This window comes from Anolis carolinensis, chromosome 1 (assembly GCF_035594765.1).
Source record: "Anolis carolinensis isolate JA03-04 chromosome 1, rAnoCar3.1.pri, whole genome shotgun sequence".
NCBI classification, from domain to species: Eukaryota; Metazoa; Chordata; class Lepidosauria; order Squamata; family Dactyloidae; genus Anolis; species Anolis carolinensis.
The window spans coordinates 279,976,541-280,001,986 of NC_085841.1; the positions used below are offsets into that span (position 1 = coordinate 279,976,541).

The window sequence follows — 25,446 nt, forward strand, 5'->3', positions numbered from 1 at the left end:
CCAATTCATTTCCAAAGCTATTATGGACTTCAGAGTCTGAATGGGGATTAGAATCAGAGTTGGAAAAGACCTTGTGGGCCATCCAATCCAACCCCCCTGCCAAGAAGCAGGAAAATTGCATTCAAAGCACCTTTCTCTGAGTAGCATTGAAAATGCTGGTTATGTCCCAAGCTGAATAGGGCTTTTGAAGTTGTAACGTGCACTTTGCACTGTACTCACAATAGGATATCCTGTTTTGCTCACACATAACGGAAAGTAATCAGTTATCAATTTTTGTAGTCTCACTAATGTAAATGCAAGAGTTACACGAGTTGTTATGTGCAAAACAAGGGATGGACTCGATGACCTTTGAGATCATATATTTCCTCTTCCAACTCCGTTTCTGTGATTCTGTTTCAGGTTCATTGACTTATGGTGACACCTGTCATGGTGGTTTCCTTGAGATGCTAAATTTTCCCGTGTTGATTCACTTCACTGACATGGAGTAATGGGCATTCCTACAAAGCATTGACATTTCTCTCCCAAAATCCTGCTTCATGAGCCTGGCATGGTAATTTTAAAAAATTAATCATTAGAAATGCCGAAATGCCAAGATATCACCACTTTGTTTTTCCTGTCATTTCTCCTTCATAGTAATCTTGGCTTTCAAGATTGTGCTACTGCTAGCTTTTAAACTTTGGTTTCTCTCTCTCTTTTTTATCAACTACAGTAAGTTCTAGTGACTAGTAGGTTTCCAAATTCCGTGATTGGGAGTAAGGAGATTGGGAGGGAAAGGAGAGGAGCTCAGAGAAGAGAAATCTGCTCTAAGGACGTTGCCTCTGCTCTCATCTAAGCGGATGGCTGAGCTAGAGGCAGCGATCCTATGTGATGGGGGGCAAGTAAATTCTCCATCTTCTTTAAAGATAGAACACCATGCAAAGAAGACAACTTTCCCCAGCAGTGTCAGATGAAGTCCTTAGTCTAACCCTCACTACACCACATTAGCTCAAGTTGTGTGGCTAGAACTGGCCTGTAGATGCAAGTTTGTCACATCATTTATCTGCTGCATTATATTTTGAGTGTACCCTTCATAACTCTTTTTTGTATTTAATACTAGGGAATAAAGCTTTGACTTCCACATTACTAAGATTTCTTTTTTAAAATAATCCAAGGCAGTCTTTGGATTTTCAGTTCTGTTGAATTATATCGTTATTTACCATAAATATTTCATAAACATTCCAGTTATGTTTGATTTGCCCCTCATTTGCATCTTTTTTCATCATGTGAACAATGGTTTAATTCAGTCAGAACAGATTCAGTACAAGGAGTACATTTTAAAGACTTGCTTATAAAATGTTTTCTGTGCCCATTATCCTAAAGAGACAGCAGCATACACTGCAGAATTAAAAACTATCCTTTAGAAACACTATTTGTTAGATATAATACAGTAGAAAAAGCTTTCAACGTGACATTGAGAGCAACACGATTAAATCGATATACATTTGTTTGGATCAAAGTTCGCCAGACCATCTTTCAAACTGAAAATAAATCATCGGAGAGTATTTTGAAAAATGTATTTTCACTTTAATGAGTTTAGTAACATCAAATCAACAATACAAAAATTGTGACCTTTTCATGACTCTATACATTTATTGTGGACCACCTGAAAATGGGACTAAAAAGCATCTCTGATTAATCCCAGACTTATTTTTTTGCATTATATAGAAGAGAGGTATTAACATGCATTTGTGAACATTAACTTAAATAGGTTATATATAGGATGTGCACTGTATAATAATATACAAAAAGTATGTTAGTGGATGATGCAAAATATTGAATTGTTATCTGTACATTGATCTCCAACTTCCTTAAATGTTTTGGCTTGTTCGTTTTTAAATTAAATATTTGTAAAATTTAAAATATTTAAAATACATATCCTCTATGAAGACTGTTTATTGGAAGACATTTTGAGTTTCCTTTGTAATATATATTACTTAAAACAAAAGGAAAAAAAGATAAAACTTCCAGGTAAATAATATTTTAGAATTGACTCAAATCAATCATATAGCCAGAAGCTTTGCCAAGTAGGGCTGATGGGAGATGCAGTCTAGAAACATAAAGGGAGACACCTCTTTGCATGTGAAGATTATTTTGCAAAGGACCTCCAGCACAATTAAAAAATATTATGTATAGCTTCTTGGAAGAAAATGGGGAATTACACTACATAATTAACAAGCAACCTCTATGTGACTGTCCTAAAGATAAGGAACATCAACTTCAAAACCCAACCTATAGAAAAAAATCACACTATAATGGTAAATAAATGCCATATATGGTACATAGTACTGATACTAATGCACATTGTATTTATCATTATAATATAGATTTTTCCATATACTGATTCATTTTTGAAGTTGATATTTCATATCTTTAGGATAGTTATTTTAGGAAAAAGACCTCCTGCATTGCTGCATTGTACATACTGAGAAAACAGATATTGTGAACAACATTCCTAAGTAGGATTGTTTACTCCACAACATCCAGTTTAGGAATTTTGCCTTTTCATTTGTTGACATTTTATTTTACTCACATGACACTACGTTTCCCTAAAATTCCTGTATTTTGGCTTTTCAGTGGAATTGTATGGTTCCCTACAAGCTTATTAGTCTTTTCAATTAAAATGTCCATGCTTGTAGATTGTGCTTGAAATGTTGTTGTATCATCATCACCAACCTTTTTCATAATAAACTGCCAAGCAAAGTATTAATATTTTCAAATATAGTGAGGAAGGTCAAGATCTTCAGTGCCCTGCATAGACAGTATCATCTAAAACATATCTCCAAATAATTTGGTCAGGAGATATGTTTGTGAATCACACTGAGGAAACAAGGCAGTGTGAATGTTCTGTGAGAAAGAAAGTCTAGGTCAATACATGTTTGTGCTGTACATCTGTAATCCCAAGGTGCTCCTTACATCTCCTTCTCTTGATAAAGTTACCACCTGCTGATATTGTTTCTCACTTATCACGAGTTTCCCTTGGCAAGATTTAACTTCCTCTGAGGCTGAAATAGTTTTACTTGCCGAAGATCACCCACTGAGTTTCCTTGGCTAAGCAGGGATTCGACCCCTAATGCCCAGAGACGTAATCCAGTGCTCAAAACACTACACTACTTTGGTTGCTTTCTACTCACACTTTCTACTCTGTAATCCCAAGGTGCTCCTTACATCTCCTTCTCTTGATAAAGTTACCACCTGCTGATATTGTTTCTCACTTATCACGGGTTTCCCTTGGCAAGATTTAACTTCCTCTGAGGCTGAAATAGTTTTACTTGCTGAAGATCACCCACTGAGTTTCCTTGGCTAAGCAGGGATTCGACCCCTAATGCCCAGAGACGTAATCCAGTGCTCAAAACACTACACTACTTTGGTTGCTTTCTACTCACACTTCTAAACGAAAGAACATGCTGACACAGCACAATCCTATACATGTCTAATCAGAAAATAAGTACCAATGATTTCAGTGATGCTTACTCTTAAGAAGTTGTAGGACTGCATCCTAAAAACTACGATTTATGCAGAACACAATCCCTGGTTCTTTGTTTAGTTAAAAGTAGAATGTTTCTCAAAACATTAATAATTAAGAATCTATATTTGGGGCTTTCTTGAAATGACAGACCTGTGAAAGTTTAACTTCGTTTCTTTAAAGAGGAACACTAGACACTTACTTGTATCCTTTGATTTCTTTTTATGTAAGGACCATGTTATAGCTTATTTTATATAGAAATATTAACTCTTCATACGCTCCAAGTCTGCTGTATACATTAACTAGTGTTGAGATGAATGGGAATTTGTTGTAGAAAAATGTTGGGGTTTATATTTATGAACCATCAGTGTTTGACTCTTCTTTAGTGTTTTAATTCCAAAATACTTTTCTATACCCTCCTATGAATGACTACGGTTATTTGAATGATATAAAACAAAGAATATTCCATCTCCGTTACAAAACTTTCTGATATCCTCTGACACACAGCTTACATGTCAACTCAGAAGTATGTCACACATAAGAGTAGAAAGTTAAGGTGTATTCATGTTGAGGCTTCCACAATAGTTTTAGTAGTATTGACTTCTTCCCTACACACAGATGTAACCCTCAGTCATTTTTAGCTGAGAACCAAGATGCAGCCCTACACACTGTATAGGACTAGGGATTTTATGACAGGAGTTGCTGTCAAATAATACCAGGAGTGCCATGCATATGTAGAAACATACCTACATATACATTTCCTATTTATGTTCCAGACCATCATATTTCCTACAAAACCAGTAAAATGGATGGGCAACTCTGACCTGCAAACCTTGTTGGACTGCAAACCTTATTATATCTCACTGTTGGCTATGCCGGCTAGGGTTGATGGCCTTGCAATGCAACACCTGGGAGGCCATATATTGCCCACTCCTCCAAGTAGACGTTCAGCCATAGCAATGGCTTTTTCAAGGCAAGTAGAGTACAAGGAAAGTGCAAGACAAACACCAATATGGAAATTTATCAAAGTTTTCATTGACTTTTTTCCTTCCCCTCAATATAAATGAAATGAAGAGTACCACATCCAACATAGAAAACAAATCTTTTGTAAATACAGATATTGTCTATTATCATAACAGACACATCACAATTGAAAACATCCTTTGATAACTTTGAAATCCTAGTTTAATTGCTTGTAATCACAGCCCTTCATTATACTTTACAAACCTAAGGTGCAATGAACATATATGTACAACTAAAGAAAAGACACCATGCTACATACAAGAATATCCTGGTTGGCTAGAGATTAAGGAGACCTGCTTTCTTCTTGGCTGAAATTAAGGCACTAAGTGGCAGTGAAAAGACAAATGAATTATTTCTACATGTTATCTGATACATGTACAATATGTTCAGGCTATTCACAAACCCAAGCAGAAGACTTATACATTTTGAATTAGGGATTGAGGTAAGGCATTCTGTTGGCAAATAAAGAAAGTTTCCTACTGATTTGAGCTGAATATATTTGTCGTCTGGGACTACTGGTCCTATTATAGAAAGGCAGCTACACAATTATGTGTAATGATTTCAAAAAGGCACCAGGAAGCAAACAGTTCTGCCATTACCTGCTCTAAAAATAAAATAAAAAATCACTGTCAGCTGTGTTCAACACTGCATATATTTTATTCAGTCACCAATCCCTATTGTCCAGAAGATAAACACAGTAGCTGTTCACTGAACCTTTCAATTTATCAAATCATGTAGTAAGAATTGTCATGTATTAGAAAATAAAATGCAGTGTTTAAACACAACTATACTTATAAAGAAAACTTATAAAGTCTAGTATGTCTTATTCCTGGTTAACACTGAAGCAAACCTGTATAAACAAAAGCATTATCTCAAGATAACATAGTTTACAATATGAAATTAATATATAAAATGAACAGGGTTCACTGAAAACCTTAGGAAGTGTATTACAAAGATACATAAAACAAATATAAGCCATCATTTTTCTTTGTGAAAAATACAACTATTAGTGAGATAAAATGTACAATTGATTTTCTTCTAAAGGAGGGGGGTGGGAAGTACTGTATAAAGGAAAAGGGTTTTCTCCCAAAAAACTGCAGGGAAAATAGTTAAGGTCATTGTTTTTCATTACAATATTTGACACAGTCATAGGATTGCACCAACTCCATGTCCAGCCTCCTGAACATAACAGCAATAAAGTAGTCCATAAAGCAGAATTTGTGATGGCAATTATTCATATAGAGAATATCATGTCATACTAGCTCTGTTTGCAAAATGTCCAAGACTCTACTCGGTAAGCCAGACAAAGGTAAATATTAATCATCCAGACTCTTCCTAGTGTTCAGAATCAAAAAATGCCATGATATTTTGTTATTCTTGTCACAGCCAAAAATATATATATTTGTGCATGCTCTGATCATTTGTCAAAAATAAACCTAAGTTATTTCAATATAAGAGTTTACAAAATTGAAAAAAAATCATTCCTCAGATTAAAAATGCAGTGAGGTTCCTTTGTATTTTCATGTGCACGGCAGCATAATTTTTCCATATCATAAGCCCATGAACCAAAAACACAAATTCTTCTGACTTAGAATTGAGTCTGGCATGATCCCTCTAAGCAGAGTTTCTCTGACCTTTCAGTTCTTGTTGCTGAGTGTGACCAAAAAAAAAGAAAAAGAAAGTGAAGTTGAGGACAAAGTTTGCTAGGAACATTTCTGCTGTACATGATTCAAAAGTTCACCAAACTTCTCAAAGAGGTCTTCAACCCATTTTATATTTTTCATACACTGCTGTACAATCTCCTCCTGGCCAAGATCTGCGTTCTTCTTTTGAACAGAAGAGATCTGTTGGCAGAGCAAAATTGAGGTCACAATTAAACCTGTGAATATTTGCAGGTTTGCAATACTTCCTTAACATTTTAATAGCATATTCCTGTCTTTGAGATTGTTCTGATTTTTTTTTTACAATGGACAACCATTCCATAATAGGGCTGTGCAAAAATTCAGATGAGGGTTGTAAATCAAAAGTGATTTGGTAAATCTGTACTTACAACCTGCAATATGAAGCCAGTGCCGTGTGCTCGCCCCTCCCCCACAAATGAAAACAGCAATCTGACCCTATACGTGGTGCCGCCTTCAACCACCTGGCCTCCAGCCTCTCAGCTTTTTTGATATGCCATATCAGCTATGCATGAGTTTAAGCTCAGAATCTGCAAAGTATTCCTCCCCCCCCCCAAGTCTGAGCTTTGTGGAGCTAGGAAAGAGAACAAAACTTCAAAAAAAAAAAACCCTTAAAAATCAGTGCGAATCTTTCTGAAACGGGGGAAGTGATGTCTTGGTAATGTGTCATTGTAGAAAAATTCAAGGGAATAGCTCTTGTAGTTTTTTAAAAAATGTTGTTCGTAAAAGCTTAATAAATGTTCTAAAAATCAGTAGACAAGTGAAAAGTTCTGAAACTTACAGTGCTAAATCCTACAACTGTAGCAAGTTTCATCCTGATAGCCCTAAAATAAGGGAGGGAAGAGCCCCAGAAGTGTCCCCATGGGTGAGAATGAGCGAATAATGAAATGAAAAACTAATAAAATTTTCGGAACTTTGTATTAAATGTGACACAGACCCCTAAGCATTTTTCAAAACTCTTTAGAATCAAAACAGGGGTCATCTGAATTTCGTAAATATAAATGAAGTGGATTTTTGGTGTCATGCACACTTTTGTTACATAATCCAAGTAAAAATAATTGTAAAGAAGGAAATTCCTTATAAAATCAAGGCATTTTTTTTAAAAGAAGCACTTCTCTTTCCTCATGAATCACTTACAACATTCAATTGTATGGTGCTTTCTAAAGCATACATATGCTTTAGATTCTTACATATGGAACAGTAACTGCCATCATTCCCAAGCTATATGGCCAAGAATGGGAGCCACTGGGGTTTGAGGACTCGTAATTTCCCTTCATACTAATCTTAACGATGTGGTGCAGCAGCTAAAAAAGCCAATGTCATTCTAGATTGTATCAACAAGAGCATAATGTCTAGACCAGTGGTTCTTAACCTTGGGGTCCCCAGATGTTTTTGGCCTACAACTCTCAGAAATCCCAGCCAGTTTACCAGCTGTTAGGATTTCAGGGAGTTGAAGGCCAAAAACATCTGGGGACCCCAGGTTGAGAACCACTGGTCTAGACTGAGCGAAGTAACAGTACTGCTCTATTCTGCTTTGATCAGATTTCACCTGGAATACTGTGTCCAGGTGAGGACTGACCAAATACTGGACACTGAAATTCAAGGAGGATATTGACAACCTGGAATGTGTCCAGAGAAGGGTGACCAAAATAATTGAAAATTTGGAAACCAAGCGCTATGTGAAACAGCTGAGGGAGCTGGGGTATGTTTAGCCTGGAGAAAAGAAGGCTGAGAGGGGGTATGATAGCCATTCTTAAAATATTTGAAAGGATGTCAAATTGAGGAGGCAAGCTTGTTTTCTGCTACTCTGGAGATTAGGACATGATGGATTCAAATTGCAGGAAAACTTTAGGAAGAACTTCCTGGCGTTAAGAGCTGTAAGGCAATGGAATATGCTACCTCGCAGGGTGGTGGAGTCCACTTCTCTGGAGGTTTTTAAACAAAGGCTGGGTGGCCATCTGTCAGGAGTAATTTAATTGTGTATTTCTGTATTGCAGGGATTGGACTGGATGGCTCATGTGGTCTCTTACAATTCTATGAGTCTATATAACTCCAATGTCAGAGCTATATGCCATCCTTGTCCAGTGGGAAGCAATTGCCCTCCGACTTCAGGCAGTCTTGGAGGACACAAACTTCTTTGACCCATTTCAACCCGGTTTTAGAGCAGGATACGGAGTTGATCACCTTAGTGGATGATCTCCGTCTAAACACTGACAAGGGGTGTGTGTCCCTGTTGGTGCTTTGATCTCTCAGCTGTTTTTGATATCATCGACCATGGTATCCGTCTGGAACACTTGGGGAGTTTGGGAATCAGAGGCACTGTGTTGCAGTGGTTCCGGTCATGCCTCTCAGGCAGGTTCCAGATGGTGCGCTTGGTTATAGCTGCTCCTCAAAAAAGGAGCTGTTATGTGACATCTCAGAGGTGCCATTCTATCCCCAATGCTTTTAAATATTTCCAACCACTGGGAGAGATCATCGGAAGGCATGGGGCGGAGTGATGTCAGTATGCTGATGACACCTAAATATAGAATCATAGAAATTATAGACTCACAGAGTTGGAAGTGACCTTGTGAGTCATCCAGTCCAACCCCCCGCCAAGAAGCAGGAAATTCGCATTCAAAGCACCCCTGACAGATGGCCATCCAGCCTGTTTAAAAGTCTCCAAACAAGGAGCCTCCACCACACTCTGGGGCAGAGAGTTCCACTGCTGAACAGGTCTCACAGTTAGGAAGTTCCTCCTAATGTTCAGGTGGAATCTCCTTTCCTGTAGTTTGAAGCCGTGGTTCTGCGTCTGAGTCTCCAGGGTTCCCTCCTCCCTACGACTTCCCCTCACATACACTTTTGAACAGTGTCTACAACAATTGTTCCCCATTATACTATTCCCTCCTTCCCTCCATCCTTTTGCAGTGACTTCCTGTGCCTTGGGTCAAAGACACTCATATACAACCCTTTTCCTTCTCAATGAAGCATCCTCTCATTCTTCCCTTTTTACATATTTAAAATACACTTTTAAAATAACTTTAGTCATAATTGAAAGTTATTTTAAAAGCCTATTTCAAGCTCTGAATACATTTATTCAAAACATTTAAAAAATCTTATGATACCATCACCCCAGGGTCTTTTTTTAATCATTCAGAGTATAATTTCAAAAGAATTATTAGGTTATACTAAATTTTTCAAGATTGACACATTGATTTTCACATTTCCTTTCCCCCTGTCTATAATTGGGAGGCACAAATCAAATATATAGGATGTTAACCCCTCAATCATGAAAAACAAACAATGATACTATAAACTAAGGACTCACCTGTACTTTACACCTCAGAAACATGTGATATTTGTAATGATGGAGTGAATGATACAGAGAACACAATGGTATTTTTTCTGGATCTACTGCAAACTCCTGTATAGAAAAATAGTTACTGTTAGCTAAAAGTGTAAATACCAGTGGCAAGTTCCTAATAGGTTATCTTTATATAAATAAAATGAATTCTTGTATACATTCCCTAAATTATGATTTAAAATCAGATTTGTTTCCTAGTTTTGTTCTTATCTAGAATGGCCAGCTGGTAAAAGCTCACTTATAAGATCAGTCTGCTGACATCCAAGAGACAACCACATGGAGGCACAGACGCCAAAATCCCCCACATTCAAAGGCACCAAGGAAAGTATCTTCCTACTCATTAATTACCCACCAAAATCCTTTGTACCACATCCGACCACATCTCCTGTATGAACCTTCCTGAGCCTTGAGATCTTCAGGAGAGGCACTTCTCTCATTCTCACCTCCATTACAAGCTCAGTTAGTGGGAACGATAGAACAGGCCTTCTCGGTGGTTGCCCCGCGACTCTGAAACTCTCTGCCCAGGGAAGCTAGAATGTCCCTTCCCTGCTGTCCTTCCAGTGGCAGGCTGAAACCTTTTTATTCAGACAGGCTTTTAAAGATGAAGGTGTTTAAGACCTAGTCAGAGGGTACTTTGGTTTTTACCTTTGAATATGTTTTTAATAGATTTTAACTGTGATTTTTTTTAGTGCTGTTTGTGTTTAATTCTGTTCTAATGTTTGTATATTTTAAATTGTATACTAATGCTTTTATGACAAGCTGCTTTGAGTCCCCTTTGGGGAGATATTGCAGGGTATAAATAAATATAATAATACTAATAATACACAAAGCAATTAAGAAAATTCTGTGACTGGTATTAGTATATACATTAGGAATATAGAAGGAGAAAAAAATTGCATAGACCTACCTGTGCTAATTTTGTAGGTGCTTTAGAAATCTTCAGTGTTTTCTTATTATAAGCTTTCCCATTCATTTTGATTCGAGAAACTCCACTCACCCCTGTTTTTGTTTTAGAATCACGGGTGATTACAGTCAGTTCAGGAAAGCTTTCCAACGCAGCCTTAAAACAGAGTATAAAAGCACTAGATGACTAATTGTGCAGGATTTTATGACAGAAAATCTATTACATTGATGTGCTAGAAATTTAGAACCCCTTTATAAAATGAGCATAAAAAGCACACAAAAACACTTAATGGTAAAGAAATCACACAGAAATCACAAAGAAATCTTAAAAATGTCTAGAAGCAATGCAGCAGTCTGAATTTAAGTGATACAGACTCCTGTGGTAACTGATAAGCAAAAAAAGCTCCCTTTTATGTGGAAATGCAGGTAGCAAGCTTCACTGAAGAAAATGAAAAGTAGGGCAGCTGCTCATTTGACTTGCATTACTGAACAACCCATTCTCTGTAATGACCCCATGTAGTAATTCTCCATAATGATTCCACATAATAAAGGGTCAACAAATAACTAATAAAAACATTTTAAGATTCAATACCTTGAATGAGCGCTCCAAATGTAATTTCGAGAGCAATGTTTTTTTATTGTCATTCAGCATGCCATCAATTTTTCTCATGTGTGGCAAAAGCAGCTCATCTAAAAAAAATGAAAATGAAGAATATTTTACAAACTACAATGCAAGTATTGATCTGAATCATATGATGGTTTTTAGTTGAATGTACTGAGTGGCACCCAATGCTACAAGGCAAGACTTGCCCCTTCTAAACTCTGTTCCAGGAGGTCTGCCATCTGCAAATAAGAAGAGACCCAGGAAAAGGAAGAGTCCACCCCAAGGCTTTGGGGCCAAAATTATGGATTTTGATATGACCCAAGTGTAAGTTGAGGGTCACTCTGCAGAAGAAAGTATTACCACTGCCTCAGGGCGCCGGGCGCCACTCGCTGCCACCACCACCGTTTCCCCACCCAGTCATTTCAACAGGCCAGAAGCAGCACCACAGCAGGGAGAATAGAGCAGGTTGGTGCTTTTTTTAGGTTCTTCTAAAATACTAAGCACATATATATTTTACCACTTTGCTCAGGAAAGGGATGACTCTCCTTTTAAGAGTTAATGGATAAATCAACCCAGGTTTTTGAGGTGGATTTTTGGACTAAAACTTCTAGGCTTATACATGAGTATATGGAATAACGCAATTCTTGAGACTGTTAAAATGACCTAGTATTACTGTCTATTAGCTTTAAAATTCTACTCAAAGGTGTAGGTAATACTCTGAAACAACACTGCGCCCATATGCCTGTAAAATGGATCCTATTTAACAGGTAGCCAAAATACATATAATATAGTAAACTGTAGTAAGATAAAATAATCAAATAATTGACCCCTGTACCATTATTCTTCTCCAATGCCAGCATGGTATCTGGGTCCAAGGCGATGCTAACAAGCAATTCCATATAACTTCTGAATGTTTCCTTCATAGCTCTAGTGTTCAAAAAACGAGCAACAACAGGAGCCGGAGTTGCAGTATCTAAAATATTAGAAATACAAGTATAGTGCTCTAATTGCATTTTAATCTCATAAATGGATTACTTTATTGTGACTCTGGTGACCTCTAGTGACCATGCAAAGGAATATAAGTGCAACAAGAGTATTAGGAGATATCCTAAACAGGATTACGTTGTTAGAGTCATATCTTTGCACTAAGCATCTAATAATTTCAAAAAATACAATTAAAATGTTGGAGCAATTATAAGCCAAGAAAGTGAATTTAGTTACTAGAGACAATATCTAACTTCGACTATATATGAATTACAGTGTTTCCTCACTTATCGCGGGGGTTACGTTCCAGGATCACCCCTAATAAGTGAAAATCTGCGAAGTAGGGACACTATATTTATTCTATGTCTTGAGGAGAGCAAACCACAGACCACTTACTACAATGCAGTTTGTACTTTATTTTAGCAGTTACAATATACAGTACACAGGTAGAGAAGAAGAATGGAAGCTAAATAACCCTTTTTATTTCCAACCCTTCCCTCCCCTCCCCCCTCTCCCTTTATTTCTCCTTCCCCCCTTCCAAAACCCTTTGCACACCGCAAAAACCCACGAAACAGCGGAAATACCCCGATGTGTGGATTAATATTAATTGAAAACCTGCGAAACAGTGAGGGAGGTAAAAGTGAACCTCAAAGTAGAGAGGGAACACTGTATACTGTTGTTAACTATTTTTTGCAGAAACCTAGTTCTTAAAATCTTCATTCTCAAAAAACAATTATGTTCTACATGCTTTAGAAACCTAGCCCAGCATCTAAAAATAATTGTACTACAAACAGAATATCAACCTATGTCTACAACAAAGAAAACAGTAAAGCTAATTTATATATACACCTCTAAACAATTTCTTCGTAAAAATAGAGTTTAGAAATTTATTTTTGGACTGCAGTTCCCCAGGCTGAATGGTCAGACTGAGGGATCCTGAGAGTTAGTCTCTAAAGGTTACTTTTCTAAGCTTTGATGAGACACAGCAGGAAATTTCTTCACCGTGGCCCAAACTGAAGGACCACAGTTGAGGGAACATATGATTTCTGAAGTGCATTTCCCATTTTCATTTTCATGTGCACAAAAGAATTTTCTGCTTAAAGCTGCAATGATACTGCATCATGAAGCAATTCAGAAAATATACTGCCCTCATAAAAAAATAATAGTAACTTTAATTTTGTTCCCCTGCCCCATCTCCCCGAAGGGACTCGGAGCGGCTTACATATGGAACAAAGTGCCTAAAACAACACATAAAATAAACACACAGTACAATACAAAATAAAACCAGTAGTATTAAAACAACAATTTGAGCTCAGAACAGCACCCAATAACCTATAGTGTCAACTGTTGTAAAACATGGCCAACTGTAAACAATATGAAGAGAAGGGGATAGTGCACGTTGTAGCTAAGGGACAAGGGTATGGGATGAAAATGCTGTGCTGTATCATAATTGCAGACCATTGGCTAGACATTCTCAAAGTCTTGTCTAAACATCTAAACAAAAGTGATCACATTAAAATTATTATGGGACTTGACAGCAAAGTAAAGACACAAATGCCCACAACACTTAGCAAGAGACACAACAAAGCACCTAACATGCGAGAAGAAAAAAGTAAATAAAATATAATTACTTTTGGGATGCTGGGGTTTACCTTCCTCATCGCTCTGGAGTTGAGGACTAGCAGGCAATTCTTCCTTCCATGTTTTCCGTTTCTTTGGTGGTGGCTCAGCCTTTATCTTTGGCTGTTTAGCTTTGGGCTTTACTGAAGAAGCTTTTGTTGTTGTTGTTGTTGTTGTTGTGGTTTTTGGTGCCGGGGGATCAGAAACTTTGTTGGTGCTAGTGCTTGGCTTAGAATGAACAGTTCTACAAGGGAAAGAGAAAAAAATTGAAACAAACTGTTACATGCAAAAACCTGTATAGGGAAGGAAAAGAGCAAAACCTGGACTGTATCCTATAAAATCTGTAAGAAAAAAAGGGAACATCTCAAGATGCTGAAAATATGGTCTTTTATTAGTTAAATGCCCAATTCATTTTAGCCTGTGGATACTTTTTAGCTGTTCTTCTGCTAATAAATGGTTTCAGATTTCCAGTTTGGGGGGGGGGGACGAGGGCGAGGACATTATTCAATATTCAAAAACGCAAGAAGCAGCATCAGAGCAGAGAGTAGCTGGGTCAGTGTTTCTTTTAGGTTCTTCCAGAACAGACTGAGCTCTTACCTTTTGCCACTCTACTCAGAAAAGGGGATGGTTCCTTTTTTGAGAAGCATTAAAGTACAGTATTTACACTAATGTAAATATACAGAGTAAATCAGTTTTCAAACTTCATGTGTAAGGAGACACTGGGTTTGGTCAAAACTGAATACAAACGTGTTCACTCTTCTCCTTTCATATGTGCAGCTTGTTTATCCCCAATTTAGACCAGACATTTCTGCTTTCAGTTATGACTGCAACAAAGTATTTTTGAAGCACATATGAACATATATTATGGATGGACACTCTTCTAATAATATACAAGAACCTAAAAATAAATGCATTACAATATAAAGCATGTTAACAATAAGTATCAAGATGTTCCTGCCTAGTATCAGAATTGAAGATTTTAAAAAATGTATCAAAATAAAAATACCTTGTGGGCTGTACAGATATATTTCTTGGTTTCTTGGAACACACTCTGACATATTCTTTCTTGTTTGTATTTTCTATGAACTTCACGAACACCCGTTTGTATTTTGATTTTGCATCGCCAAAATACCCAAGATACTGCAACAAGCAAAAAACAAAGACATGGTACATACAAGTATGTATATATCTTATTTTTTACAGCAGACTGTAAAGGCATCATATAAACAATATCTTGTTTTTTAGTCTTAATACAAGCAGCATATTTCTTGTGAAACTGGGGATCCCTAATTATTATTACAATTTGATGTGCTTCCCTATTCCTTTGTTTGTGTGTGTTCAATTTTTTAATCTGATTGTATACAAGTGACAAGCATAAGCAAAAATTACATTAACAAGCAAAACAGGTACATTGCAACATTCTAACAAATCCTTCCCTTCCTACCACTCACCCATGAACCCATCACCTATGACTTTTGTAACTACTCACTGTGAATCTTATATGTAATAAAACCTACCATTATAACTACTTTAATAAATTATTTAGTAAATTCTCCTTCGGCTACTTTAAATTCAACATTTGTCTTTCTTTCCAATGCCAGTTTCCATTTTTTGGTGAACTCTTCATTATTTCCTCCCCAGATACCATTATAGCTTGGCCATTTCAATAACTAATAACTTTTTTTCCAATCCTTTTTAGATAGTTCTTTTTCACCTTTGTAAGATTTTGCTATTGTCTATCTCTGGCTGCAACAAAGCTATATTGACAAATTTCCTCAATTCCTTTACTAATTCTCTCCCTAAATATTTCTAAAAAACACATTTCTGGATTTTTCTTAATCTTATAAGTAATCATTTTGTTTGTTTCCTTAATTATGTTTTCCCAAAAATCTTGTATCATTCTACAGGTCCACCAAACATGAAAAAATGTGCCTTTCTGCATCTTACACCTCCAGCATTCCCCTCAACGAGAAGATTATCTCTGGTGTTATATAACTTCTATAGAACATTTAATATACATTTTTCTAATGGAGCCAGCTACTGGGAATTTGAATCCTCTTTCCCATAAATGTTCCCAATTCTCCAAATCAATATTTTTCCCTAAGTCTTTAGCCCATGAAATCATAGCCATTTTTATTCGGTTATCCTCTACACTGTACTTTGAGAATAAGCCTTTATTCTATTTCTCAAGAATACACTCCAACACTGATTTTCTATTGGAGAACCCTACACGAACGTCTTTCCTGAATCGATTATGTAGTTGATGGTAACGGAACTAGTCACTTATCCCTATCCCTTCTCTCACGTTTTCTTTCATTAGATACTCCCTATAGGTTCTTATTTTCTCATTAGATGTTGGCCCAAGTACTGCTTCCAGTGGACGCAGACATAGAGCAGTATTTGATTTCATCCCTTCCTTGTATCTCTTCCAAATCACTAGGAGATTAGATCTTATTGTATGTCTGTTAAATTCTTTATCCACCTTCTCATTTTCATACCATAAATATGAATGCCATCCAAATTTTAAGTTATAACTTCCCTATTCCTATCTTTCATGGAAGGGTCTTTCATGGAAGGACCAGAATGTGGCAAAAATACTGTAAGCCGGGTTGTGGCGCATGCTGATTAGCAGCCAGCTGCAACAAATCACTCTGACCAAGAGGTCATGAGTTCGAGGCCAGCCCGTGCCTGCGTCTGTCTCTGTCTCTATGTTATGGCATTGAATGTTTGCCTTATATGTGCAATGTGATCCGCCCTGAGTGCTCCAGAATATAAATACTGTAAATAAATGGGAAAAGTGAAGAAAATTGGCAGGAAACTACTTCCAAAAGCCAAACTTTCATTTGTAGGAAGTCTGAGTGTAACGTAAAACACAGATGAATTTATCGAGATACAAATAAGGTAATCACTTTCTACACATGCCGTTTATTTATCTTTTTCCGATATTTCTACCCTGCCCTTCTCCCCAAGGGGACTCAGGGCGGCTTACACAACTGGCAGGAACACTACCAGTATATCATAATATAATAAAATAAGAATTAAAACAGTTAAAAATAGTTAAATAACTATTTAATAGCAATATACCATATATAAAAGATTTAACACAGGGTAGCACAGAATATTTGTGCCAATCATCCATCAGACTTTGTGCAAGAGCCTTAATCCGATTCATGTCGACGCTACCTGAGTTCATTCATTAAATGCTTGCGCACATAGCCAGGTCTTCAGCTTCTTCCTGAACCCCAGAAGGGATGGAGCCTGCCGGATGTCACTGGGGAGGGAGTTCCACAGCCGAGGAGCCACCACCGAGAAGGCCCTGTCTCTCGTCCCCACGAGCCGCGCTTGTGAGGCAGGTGGGATCGAGGGCCTCCCTGGATGATCTTAAGGTTCTTGTGGGCTCATAGGAGGAGATGCGTAGGTAAGTTGTACCAGAACCGTTTAGGGCTTTGTAGGTCAAAACCAGCACTTTAAATTGGGCTCGGTAGCATATCGGCAGCCAGTGGAGCTGGCTTAGCGGGGGGTTGTACGCTCCCTGTATGCCGCCCCAGTTATTAATCTGGCTGCTGCCCGTTGTACTAATTGGAGCTTCCAGGCCATCTTCAAAGGCAGCCCCACATAGAGCGCGTTGCAGCAATCCAAATGGGATGTAACCAGAGCGTGGACCACCGTGGCCAAGTCAGACCTCCCAAGGAACAGGCGCAGCTGGCGCACAAGTCTGAGTTGTGCAAATGCTCCCCTGGCCACCGCCGAGACCTGGGGCCCCAAGCTCAGCGATGAGTTCAGGAGAACACTCAGACTGCGAACCTGTGTCTTCAGGGGGAGTGCGACCCCGTCCAACACAGGCTTGCGACTGACCAGGAAGACTGATCAGGAGGTTTAGCCTGAAGGCTAGCCTGAAGGTTTTGGGGCAAACGGTCATGCTAATTCTGGCTGATGGCACAGAAGTAAGTGACGTGGAGTACTTCTCCAGTTTAAATGACGAGATATTCATTCATAGTTTGTAGAATAAGGTGTGAGAATTTTTATTCTTTCTGTCTCCTCCCCTGAAAAGTTTGAAGTGGTTTCTGATCATTATAGTTAACAGTAAAAAAACGTAAAGGTTTTCCCTGATGTTAAGTCCAGTCGTGATCGACTCTGGGGATTGATGCTCATCTCCATTTCTACGTCGAAGAGTTGGCATTGTCTGTAGACATCTCCAGGTCATGTGGCCGGCATGACTGCATGGAGCACCGTTACCTTCCCGCCGGAGTGGTACCTATTGATCTACTCACATTTGCATGTTTTCAAACTGCTAGGTTGGCAGGAGCTGGGGCTAATAGGGGGCGCTCATTCCACTCCCGGGATTTGAACCTGGCACCTTTCGTTCCGCAAGTTCAGCAGCTAAGCCCTTTAACACACTGTGCCACCAAGGGCCCCATGGTTAACAGTAATACTCCTTATTTGTAAGTCACACAAAGTTATTATTATTATGAACTAAGAAATAGGGAAGAGAAGGATAGAAAGATGGCAGCACCTTCCCTGTCATTCCCTGAGAGAAAATGGAACTTCATACAAATTTCAAATCAGCCTTTTTTTAGTTTTAAAACACATCTTACATCATTGAAAATCTCCTTGGTATAAAATGAGTCAAATGGAATATTTGCACTTAGGAATAAGCTTTGTACTTACACTGTTAGTAGCTGTAAATTCCCTCTGCCCATCTCGCACTTCTGGAATAAACTTTTGCAACAAAGCTTTTTGAACTTTCCAGATGGCTGGGGGCTCTGTTCCTGTTTCTAAAGCAACCTACGGGGCCAAAATGAAAAACTTCAATTACTTTTATAGCTACAATAAGTAAGTCAAACTGGCCACTACATTATTTTTCTTTGAACACCACATTTTCCATAACCCTTTGCAAACCACAGTTATGAGTTTGATCTCATTTCAGATTAAGCTAGACAGCAGTGGATTAGTCAAGGCAATACCAACTTAAAACAGGCTGCTATTCCAGTTCAGCTTCCAAAGCAAGCTACATTTAGAGCACAGGTGAGCAACCTGGGTTGTAGACAAGTGAGCAAATTGGGGGCGGGACTGTAATAATTTGTATCCCTTCCTTGACTATCTGCTGTAAGCGAAACTCAAAATATGAAGATTTCATCCACAAGAATTGGAATTTTTAAAAAATAAGAAAAAGCCCCCACCCCATTTTGCTGTTAGAAATGGAGACTTTTTTAAAAATGCTTCTACTTGAAGAATATACTAGGTAGCAAATGTATGTCAAGGCGGTCACTTATTCCTGATTTAGATGCATAATTTGCAACTGTGTTTTGCTATCATTTTCCGTCTTTTCAGCTCCAAAATTTGAGAGTTCACTTTCATCTCCACCACTTAGCAACCCCATTATTTCTGAGATCAAGCATACACAGCTGCAATCCTCACAAAATAAAAAAAGCCATGACTTCAAATTCTGGCTTATTGTAAAACACGGTTTATCATTTCAGAAATAATAACAAATGGAAGATGGAAAATCGGAAGTCTACCCCGTCCCCCCGTCCCCCTTAATAGGCTTTTTCCCAGGTCTGGAAACACACCTTCCCTTTGTTACCACCCCCTTAACTCTTACCAAAACTTTTTCCCACCTCCCTAACCCTAACTCACCTCCCTTCCCTACACTAGCCCATCCCTCCCCCACCTATTTACCCTCCACACACCCCCTAACCCCCTTATTCCACCCCATTTTTTCCCTTAGTTTCATGCCTGTAGTGTTTTAGAAAAGCATCAATAAAATCATTTATATAAAAAAGAAATAATACCAAACTAGTTGCACATCATTAACTATATTTTTTTGACCTTTCATGTGAACTGGTTCTTTGGTTGTCTTTGAGTCATTAAATTCAGGCATAGCAAGTTAAGATATACACGAGCTCTATGAAATCATGTTTTCACTGTGTTAGAAATAGACAACACAAATTAACCCCAGTTACATTCAAAATTGGGACTATAATTGATGGTTTCATTCAAGCCAGAATATGCCAATTTTAAAACATTTCATATTTTGCTTAAAACTATATTATATTATATTAACTGGAACCATGCAGCTAGGTATCTATAATGAATATTATCAAGTCTCAGGTTTAGCATTGGACTTTGTCAGTGTCTGGTTTCTTTCCGATATCCTATTATAAAACTAAGAAATAACATACAGGTCTTAAAAGAATAATACATATTTACAATAGTGATTTTTTAAAAAAAATATTAAAATAGTTTTAAGACACTCAAAAAGAAAAACATTACATATGCCAGAAAATATTTGACTAGTGAATTTTCTTACATTTCTTAAAAAATAATGGATTACCTTCAGTAATTCTATATCTTCCATCTTCACTACAAATTCGTCACGTTCTCTATACATGCCTTCACCTCCACTGTCTCCACTGTTATCCTCAATATACCCTTCTATTGCGACAGTTGCCTGTTTTTTTACTAACTGATCTGTAGCAACACTCTCTCTTTTAGGTTGCGGTGAATGGGTTTTCACCTGAGCATTTCGCACACTAATAGCTGAACTAGAAGGTTCCATCTTTACAGTAGTATCGGCCTTAGTTTTAGAAACAGTTTTCTCCATGCCTGAAATACAAAATACAATGGATTTGTTCAATTTAAAAACCAAGTACGTATATATGTATGAGTGCATATATATGGCTTTTAAGCATATATCAAATAATTTTAAAAATGTTATTACATGGTGCAAAGTTCACTGACGACAGTAGCAGCATGCCCATTAGGGAACAATGTCCCAGCTTTATTTTACATGTATTATAATAAAAATAATTTTATGTCTTAGCCACCTCTCCTCACGGTTCAAAGTGGGTTACAACATTGTTAAAATACACAATGAAAACACATACAGTAGAGTTCCGGTTATCCGTCATAAAGGGAAGGGCTGAATGACGGATAACCGGTGCATGACAGGGAGGGAAGGGACTCTTCTCTCCCTGCCAAGCCTCGGGCTTCCTCCTTTGCAGCAAGGGAGGAACCCCGAGGCTTGGCATGGAGAGGAGCGTCCCTTTCCTCCCTCCTTCTCCTCCTCTTCTTCTTGGAAGAAGAGGAGGATGAGGATGAGGAGGACAAGCGAGGCTTGGAAGGTGCCCTTCCACTGTTCCTCGCAATCCCCCTCGTCTTCTTCTGAGGGAGAAGAGGAGGGGGATTGCGAGGAACAGCAGCGAGGAACAGCAGCGGGGCACCTTCCAAGCCTCGCTTGTCCTCTTCCTCCAGCAGGCTGGCTCTGGAAGAAGAGGAGGAGGAGGAGGAGGACAAGTGGAGGGGGCAGTGTCGCTGCTTCTCCTTTGCTTCCCCTCGCCCTTCCTTGCTGGTTGGCTCACTCACCGGGCCGATTCCCCAGAACAAGCCAAAGGAACTGCATATAAGAACTAGAAACACAGTAGAAGAAATCACAGATTCCAGATGTTCAAAAGGAAAAGGCAACATATATATACATTATTTTAAGGGGATATTTACGTTGCAGGTAAATCTGGAGCTGATTTGATTTTTTTTTTTAGAGTTCAACTTATAGTATGCTATTGAGACTTGAAGCTTAGTCAAGCCATTAAAATAATGTAAATGGAAAAAAGTGCCTGCATAAGGAAATCTTATCCAAAAAGACAACTGTATCCCATGGCAAGTGGCTGAACATAAGAACATTTCCAGAAACAAAAGAAAACTACATTTCAAGAAATTTTTAACTTCCAGCATTTAGCCTTGACTAGCTAAGAACTGATAACTGATTATTGTATTTTAAACAAACAAAAACGAACCTTGTTTATCTTTACTTAACCAAACTTTAAACTACAAGCATATATTCAGTTGTAAGCACAGAATACTAATCTTTACCTGGCTTTTTCTTTTTATCAGAATCATCAGTCAAAGTTGACAATGCAGATGAAATGCTCTTCTGAAGATCCTGGTTACCGCCTACTGAATCTTCATCAGAAGAAAATGAGGGTAATGCTTCTGAATTTCTCTTCAGTTCTTCACTACCCTTTTTGTTTGAACTTTGAATGCTTTCCTCAAGAGACGCTGGTGCTGCTGGTGCTTGGGATTTTGAAAGTGGATGTGGACATGGTGATCTAAGAATTGGGGTAACAGGCCTCCTGACACGACTGGGCACACGCACAGCAGGAACTGAAAACTGTTGTTTGGGTCCAGATTTTAGGAAATCTAAAAAAGATGCAATGAATCCTGTTCTGACTTCTGGTTGTTTTTCCTCTACTTCTTTGATTTTCTGCCTCATTTTTTCTTCATGTTGGTAAGTATCACTTTCAGGAGCTGGAGAATATGGTAAGCTGACATCACTCCCTCTTGAATTCTGGCGCTTACATTGTCCAGTTCGCTTAGGCTGCTTCTCATCTTCTTTTTTAATTTGATTTTGTCCCCTCTCCTTCTGCTTGTGAAGGTCCTCTTGTGTTAACTCTTGGATTTTGTCTTCAGCTTTGCTGTTTTCATTTCCTGGATGTTGCATAGATAGTGAATGTAATGGAACATTAACATTGTTTCCTGTCACAGTGTTGTCACCCTCCATGCTACAATCCCTGATCAATTTTGTAGACTCTTCATTTAAAGCTTTACCACTTGAAACATGCAGGGCACCATCCACATGAATATCATCTTTACCTTCAGAGTTATGATTTGTGCTAGACTGCTGTTTAACTAGGCCAGAAGTCTGTTCCTGCATTTGTTCAAACTCTGATGTGGCAGCTCTAGTAGAAAGGCCTTGATCTAGAGTCTCAATATGATGTTCATCTACACTTCTGTTTTTTGGCACGGTAGGCACTGCTGTCAAGTTTAGCGTAATCTGACCTCCATTCAAAGAAATATTGTTTGTGCTCAGTGACTTTCCAAATACTGCTGCTGAAGAACTGAAGCTCGGAGTCACATGTCTGACATCTATTGCCTGGAACTGAGCCTTAGAATTATCTCCGTTTTCAATTGACTGCATTTCTTTTTCACTGGATGTTGATTTGGCAAATTCAGAGGAAGTTACACCACAAGCAGCAGCTGTTGCTGCCAAGATATCATCTACATTAGATAGTATATTCCTCTCATCATTGAGGAGCATAGACTCTGGAAAACATACAGAACTAAGGGTAACAAACTGGTTGTTAGATTCATTATTTGGCTGCACAAAAATTTCTTTTGATGTCAAATGGTGTTGCATTGACTTTGATGGCTCAGAAATGTCCATTTTCATAACATCAGAACTTTGAGGATGAAGCTGCTGCTGAGAATGCCCTCCATTACTCTGAATCAAATGACCATCCACCTGAAGAAACTGGTGGGTCATCTGTGGAGAACTCTGAATACGATGCATTTGCGGAGAAACTTTTGTGTGTCCTAAACTAGACTGCAGTAATGACTGCTGGAGCATCTGTAAATCACAGCCGGATTCTAAAAGTACCTGCGCACTGGGCAAGCACAGTGGATGGCTATGCCTTATGGCTTGAGTGTTTATCTGTGCTGGTGTACTAATGACATGGTCCTGGTGCTCAGAGGATTTAACTTCATGTACTTTATGCAGAATAGCTTGCTGCTGGCTTAATTCCTTGCCATCCATATTTACTTGGATGGCTGGTAATAAATTAGCTGCCTTTTTAATATCATGGCTTACTACATTAGTGATATGGTCAACTTGCTGGGTAAGCTGGGCAACAGAGCTAGCCATCCTTTCTTCCTTTTTTGAACCCTGAAGAGTAAGCCCAACAACTTGATCTTCAAGGCGGGAATTACTTCTGATCACACTCTGAGAATATCGAGTGTCCACTTTGGAAACTTTGAAAGTTATATCCTGAGTGTTAACTTCATTATTGGCTAGCCTTTGAGGGGAGGAATCAAGAGATGTCTGCTGTTGTAATGCCTGCAAATCTTGCATTGGGAACTGATCGTCTTGCTTAGACGTCTGATACAAGTTAGGGTCAGATTTCCTTTTAATATACGATTTTGTGTCTGAGGAAGATCTGTTCTGCAATGCTTGTGAATGAGCTGGCATTACAAAAGTTGACTGCACAACTGGTAAAAACTTTTGGGACTGTGGAGAGGATGATTCTTGTGCCTGAGAATGTAGCGAAAGATAGGCCTGGGGAGGACTAGGTGCTGACAAGTTCTGAACATGAGAAGAGGAAGAAAATGGGAGCGATGGTGATGTTAATGTTAGAGACTGCCCTGTTGTATACGTTTCTGAAGGACTAACTACTGACAAAACCTGGGATTGAGATGAATAGATAGCCTGTGATTGGCTAACTGCTGACATATCCTGAGAATGGCTAGAATAATTCTGAGATTGGTTGTCTGAAAGATCCCTTGTCTGTGCAGAATAGTTGTCATTTGAAGCTGAACTTAATACCTGTTGCTCAGAAGAATAACTCAGTGTCCGGCTATCAGAAGTAATAGCTTGTGACTGCCCAGCAAAAGCAAGGGTTTTGTATAAAGGTGGCAGTTTCTCCAGCTTGATAGCTGGGAATGCCTGTGCATTACTGACAGGTGGCACATTCTGTGACTGGGTTGAAACGTAATTTTGTGACTGGCTAACCGACAATAGACTTGGAAGCTGTGCTGTAGAGTAGATTTGTGCTTGACCTGCTATTACAGAGTTCTGGTTCTGTGCAGTTTTGGAATAGCTTTGTGTCTGCACAGCAGGGGCTACGCTTTGTGGCCGAGGGGTCTTTGTTGACCTGGGTGGCTGCTTTGTAGAACACTGCTTGGCTTTTGCAGTAGAAACAGATGAGAAACCAGGTGATGGAATTGCTGATGTGTATGACTGAGCTAGCTCCACTGAAACTTGAGAGGTCTTCGGCTGTGGTCCAGGATTGCTCACCTGAATAGCATCGCCAACTGGGCTACAAGACAGAGGCGACTGCCGAGATGTATCCTGAAAATCACTTCCACTTGCACTTGATAAAAAAGTGTGTAAGGAATGCTGTGAACCAGTCAGTTGTGCCTGGACAGACTGTGTGCTTGAAGGCCGCTGATGGTGTTTAATGACACTACATTCTCGCTGTAGTGCTCTTTCAATAGAGGCAGGAGAACTGGGATACAGAGCTGAGCTATATACCTGTGGAGCTGGCTGAGCTCCTCCAAGAGACGAAGGCAACAAACTGAACTGTGGCTGCAACAGATGAGGTGCAGATTCCTGAGCAGAGCGATATGTTGAAGACTGTGGTGGGAGGCTGGTACTTAACACAGAAGTGCCCAGGCGCTCAAAAGTTAACGCAGCAGGAACGGTGCCTTGGGATGTCTTGATCTGCAACAAAGGGTCATGCACAGTTAAAAGCCCATTGGATGTTGCACTGAAAGTTGCATCCTGAAGTGTCAGAGAAGGAGTCGTAGCAAAGTTTCTACTGCTAAACGCATTGGGATGTTGATAAGCTGAAGTTGGTGGAAAGGTTCCAGAGGCTGGCAAGGCTCCAGTAACAAAAAGTTCAGTTGATGTATGTATACCTGTTTAAAAAGAGACACAGAAAGAAAGAGGTGTGATCACATATGAACCAAGAAGACATCTGAGCTATTCATTTTGTTTTATCTTGGAAATATAATAGGCTTGCTTATTTCTTGAGTTTTAGATATACAAAAAGAGCTTCTTTAGATTTCTTTTTTACATGGAAGAACACCTCTCAATGATTCTGTATGGCTAACATCCTTTAAATCCCACTAGAGGGCCTACAAACAGCTAGACAAGTGTTCTCTCTAGGAATCTCAAAGTTCTCCAGCATGACCTCTGGTGGAAGTGGACCATGGAGTCACTCTGAAGGACCCAGAG

At 38.7% G+C, this 25,446-nt stretch overlaps 1 protein-coding gene across 3 annotated transcripts in view; it reads right to left on the reverse strand.

The window, feature by feature from the left end:
- Positions 1-1,541: 1,541 nt before the first annotated feature.
- qser1 (glutamine and serine rich 1) overlaps positions 1,542-25,446 on the reverse strand; it is a 48,797-nt gene continuing 24,892 nt past the window's right edge. For 2 of the 3 annotated variants that reach the window (XM_008106641.3, XM_016992907.2), the window contains 10 exons: positions 21,528-25,127; positions 19,993-20,264; positions 18,327-18,443; positions 14,665-14,798; positions 13,670-13,902; positions 11,890-12,027; positions 11,043-11,140; positions 10,455-10,607; positions 9,512-9,607; positions 1,542-6,369 (listed from right to left, as the gene is read on the reverse strand). In XM_008106641.3, the coding sequence (XP_008104848.1) occupies positions 6,229-6,369; positions 9,512-9,607; positions 10,455-10,607; positions 11,043-11,140; positions 11,890-12,027; positions 13,670-13,902; positions 14,665-14,798; positions 18,327-18,443; positions 19,993-20,264; positions 21,528-25,127 (4,982 nt within the window). In that variant the 3' untranslated portion in view covers positions 1,542-6,228. The remainder of the gene's footprint in view (positions 6,370-9,511; positions 9,608-10,454; positions 10,608-11,042; positions 11,141-11,889; positions 12,028-13,669; positions 13,903-14,664; positions 14,799-18,326; positions 18,444-19,992; positions 20,265-21,527; positions 25,128-25,446) is intronic. The other variant, XM_008106646.3, reaches the window with a different exon arrangement.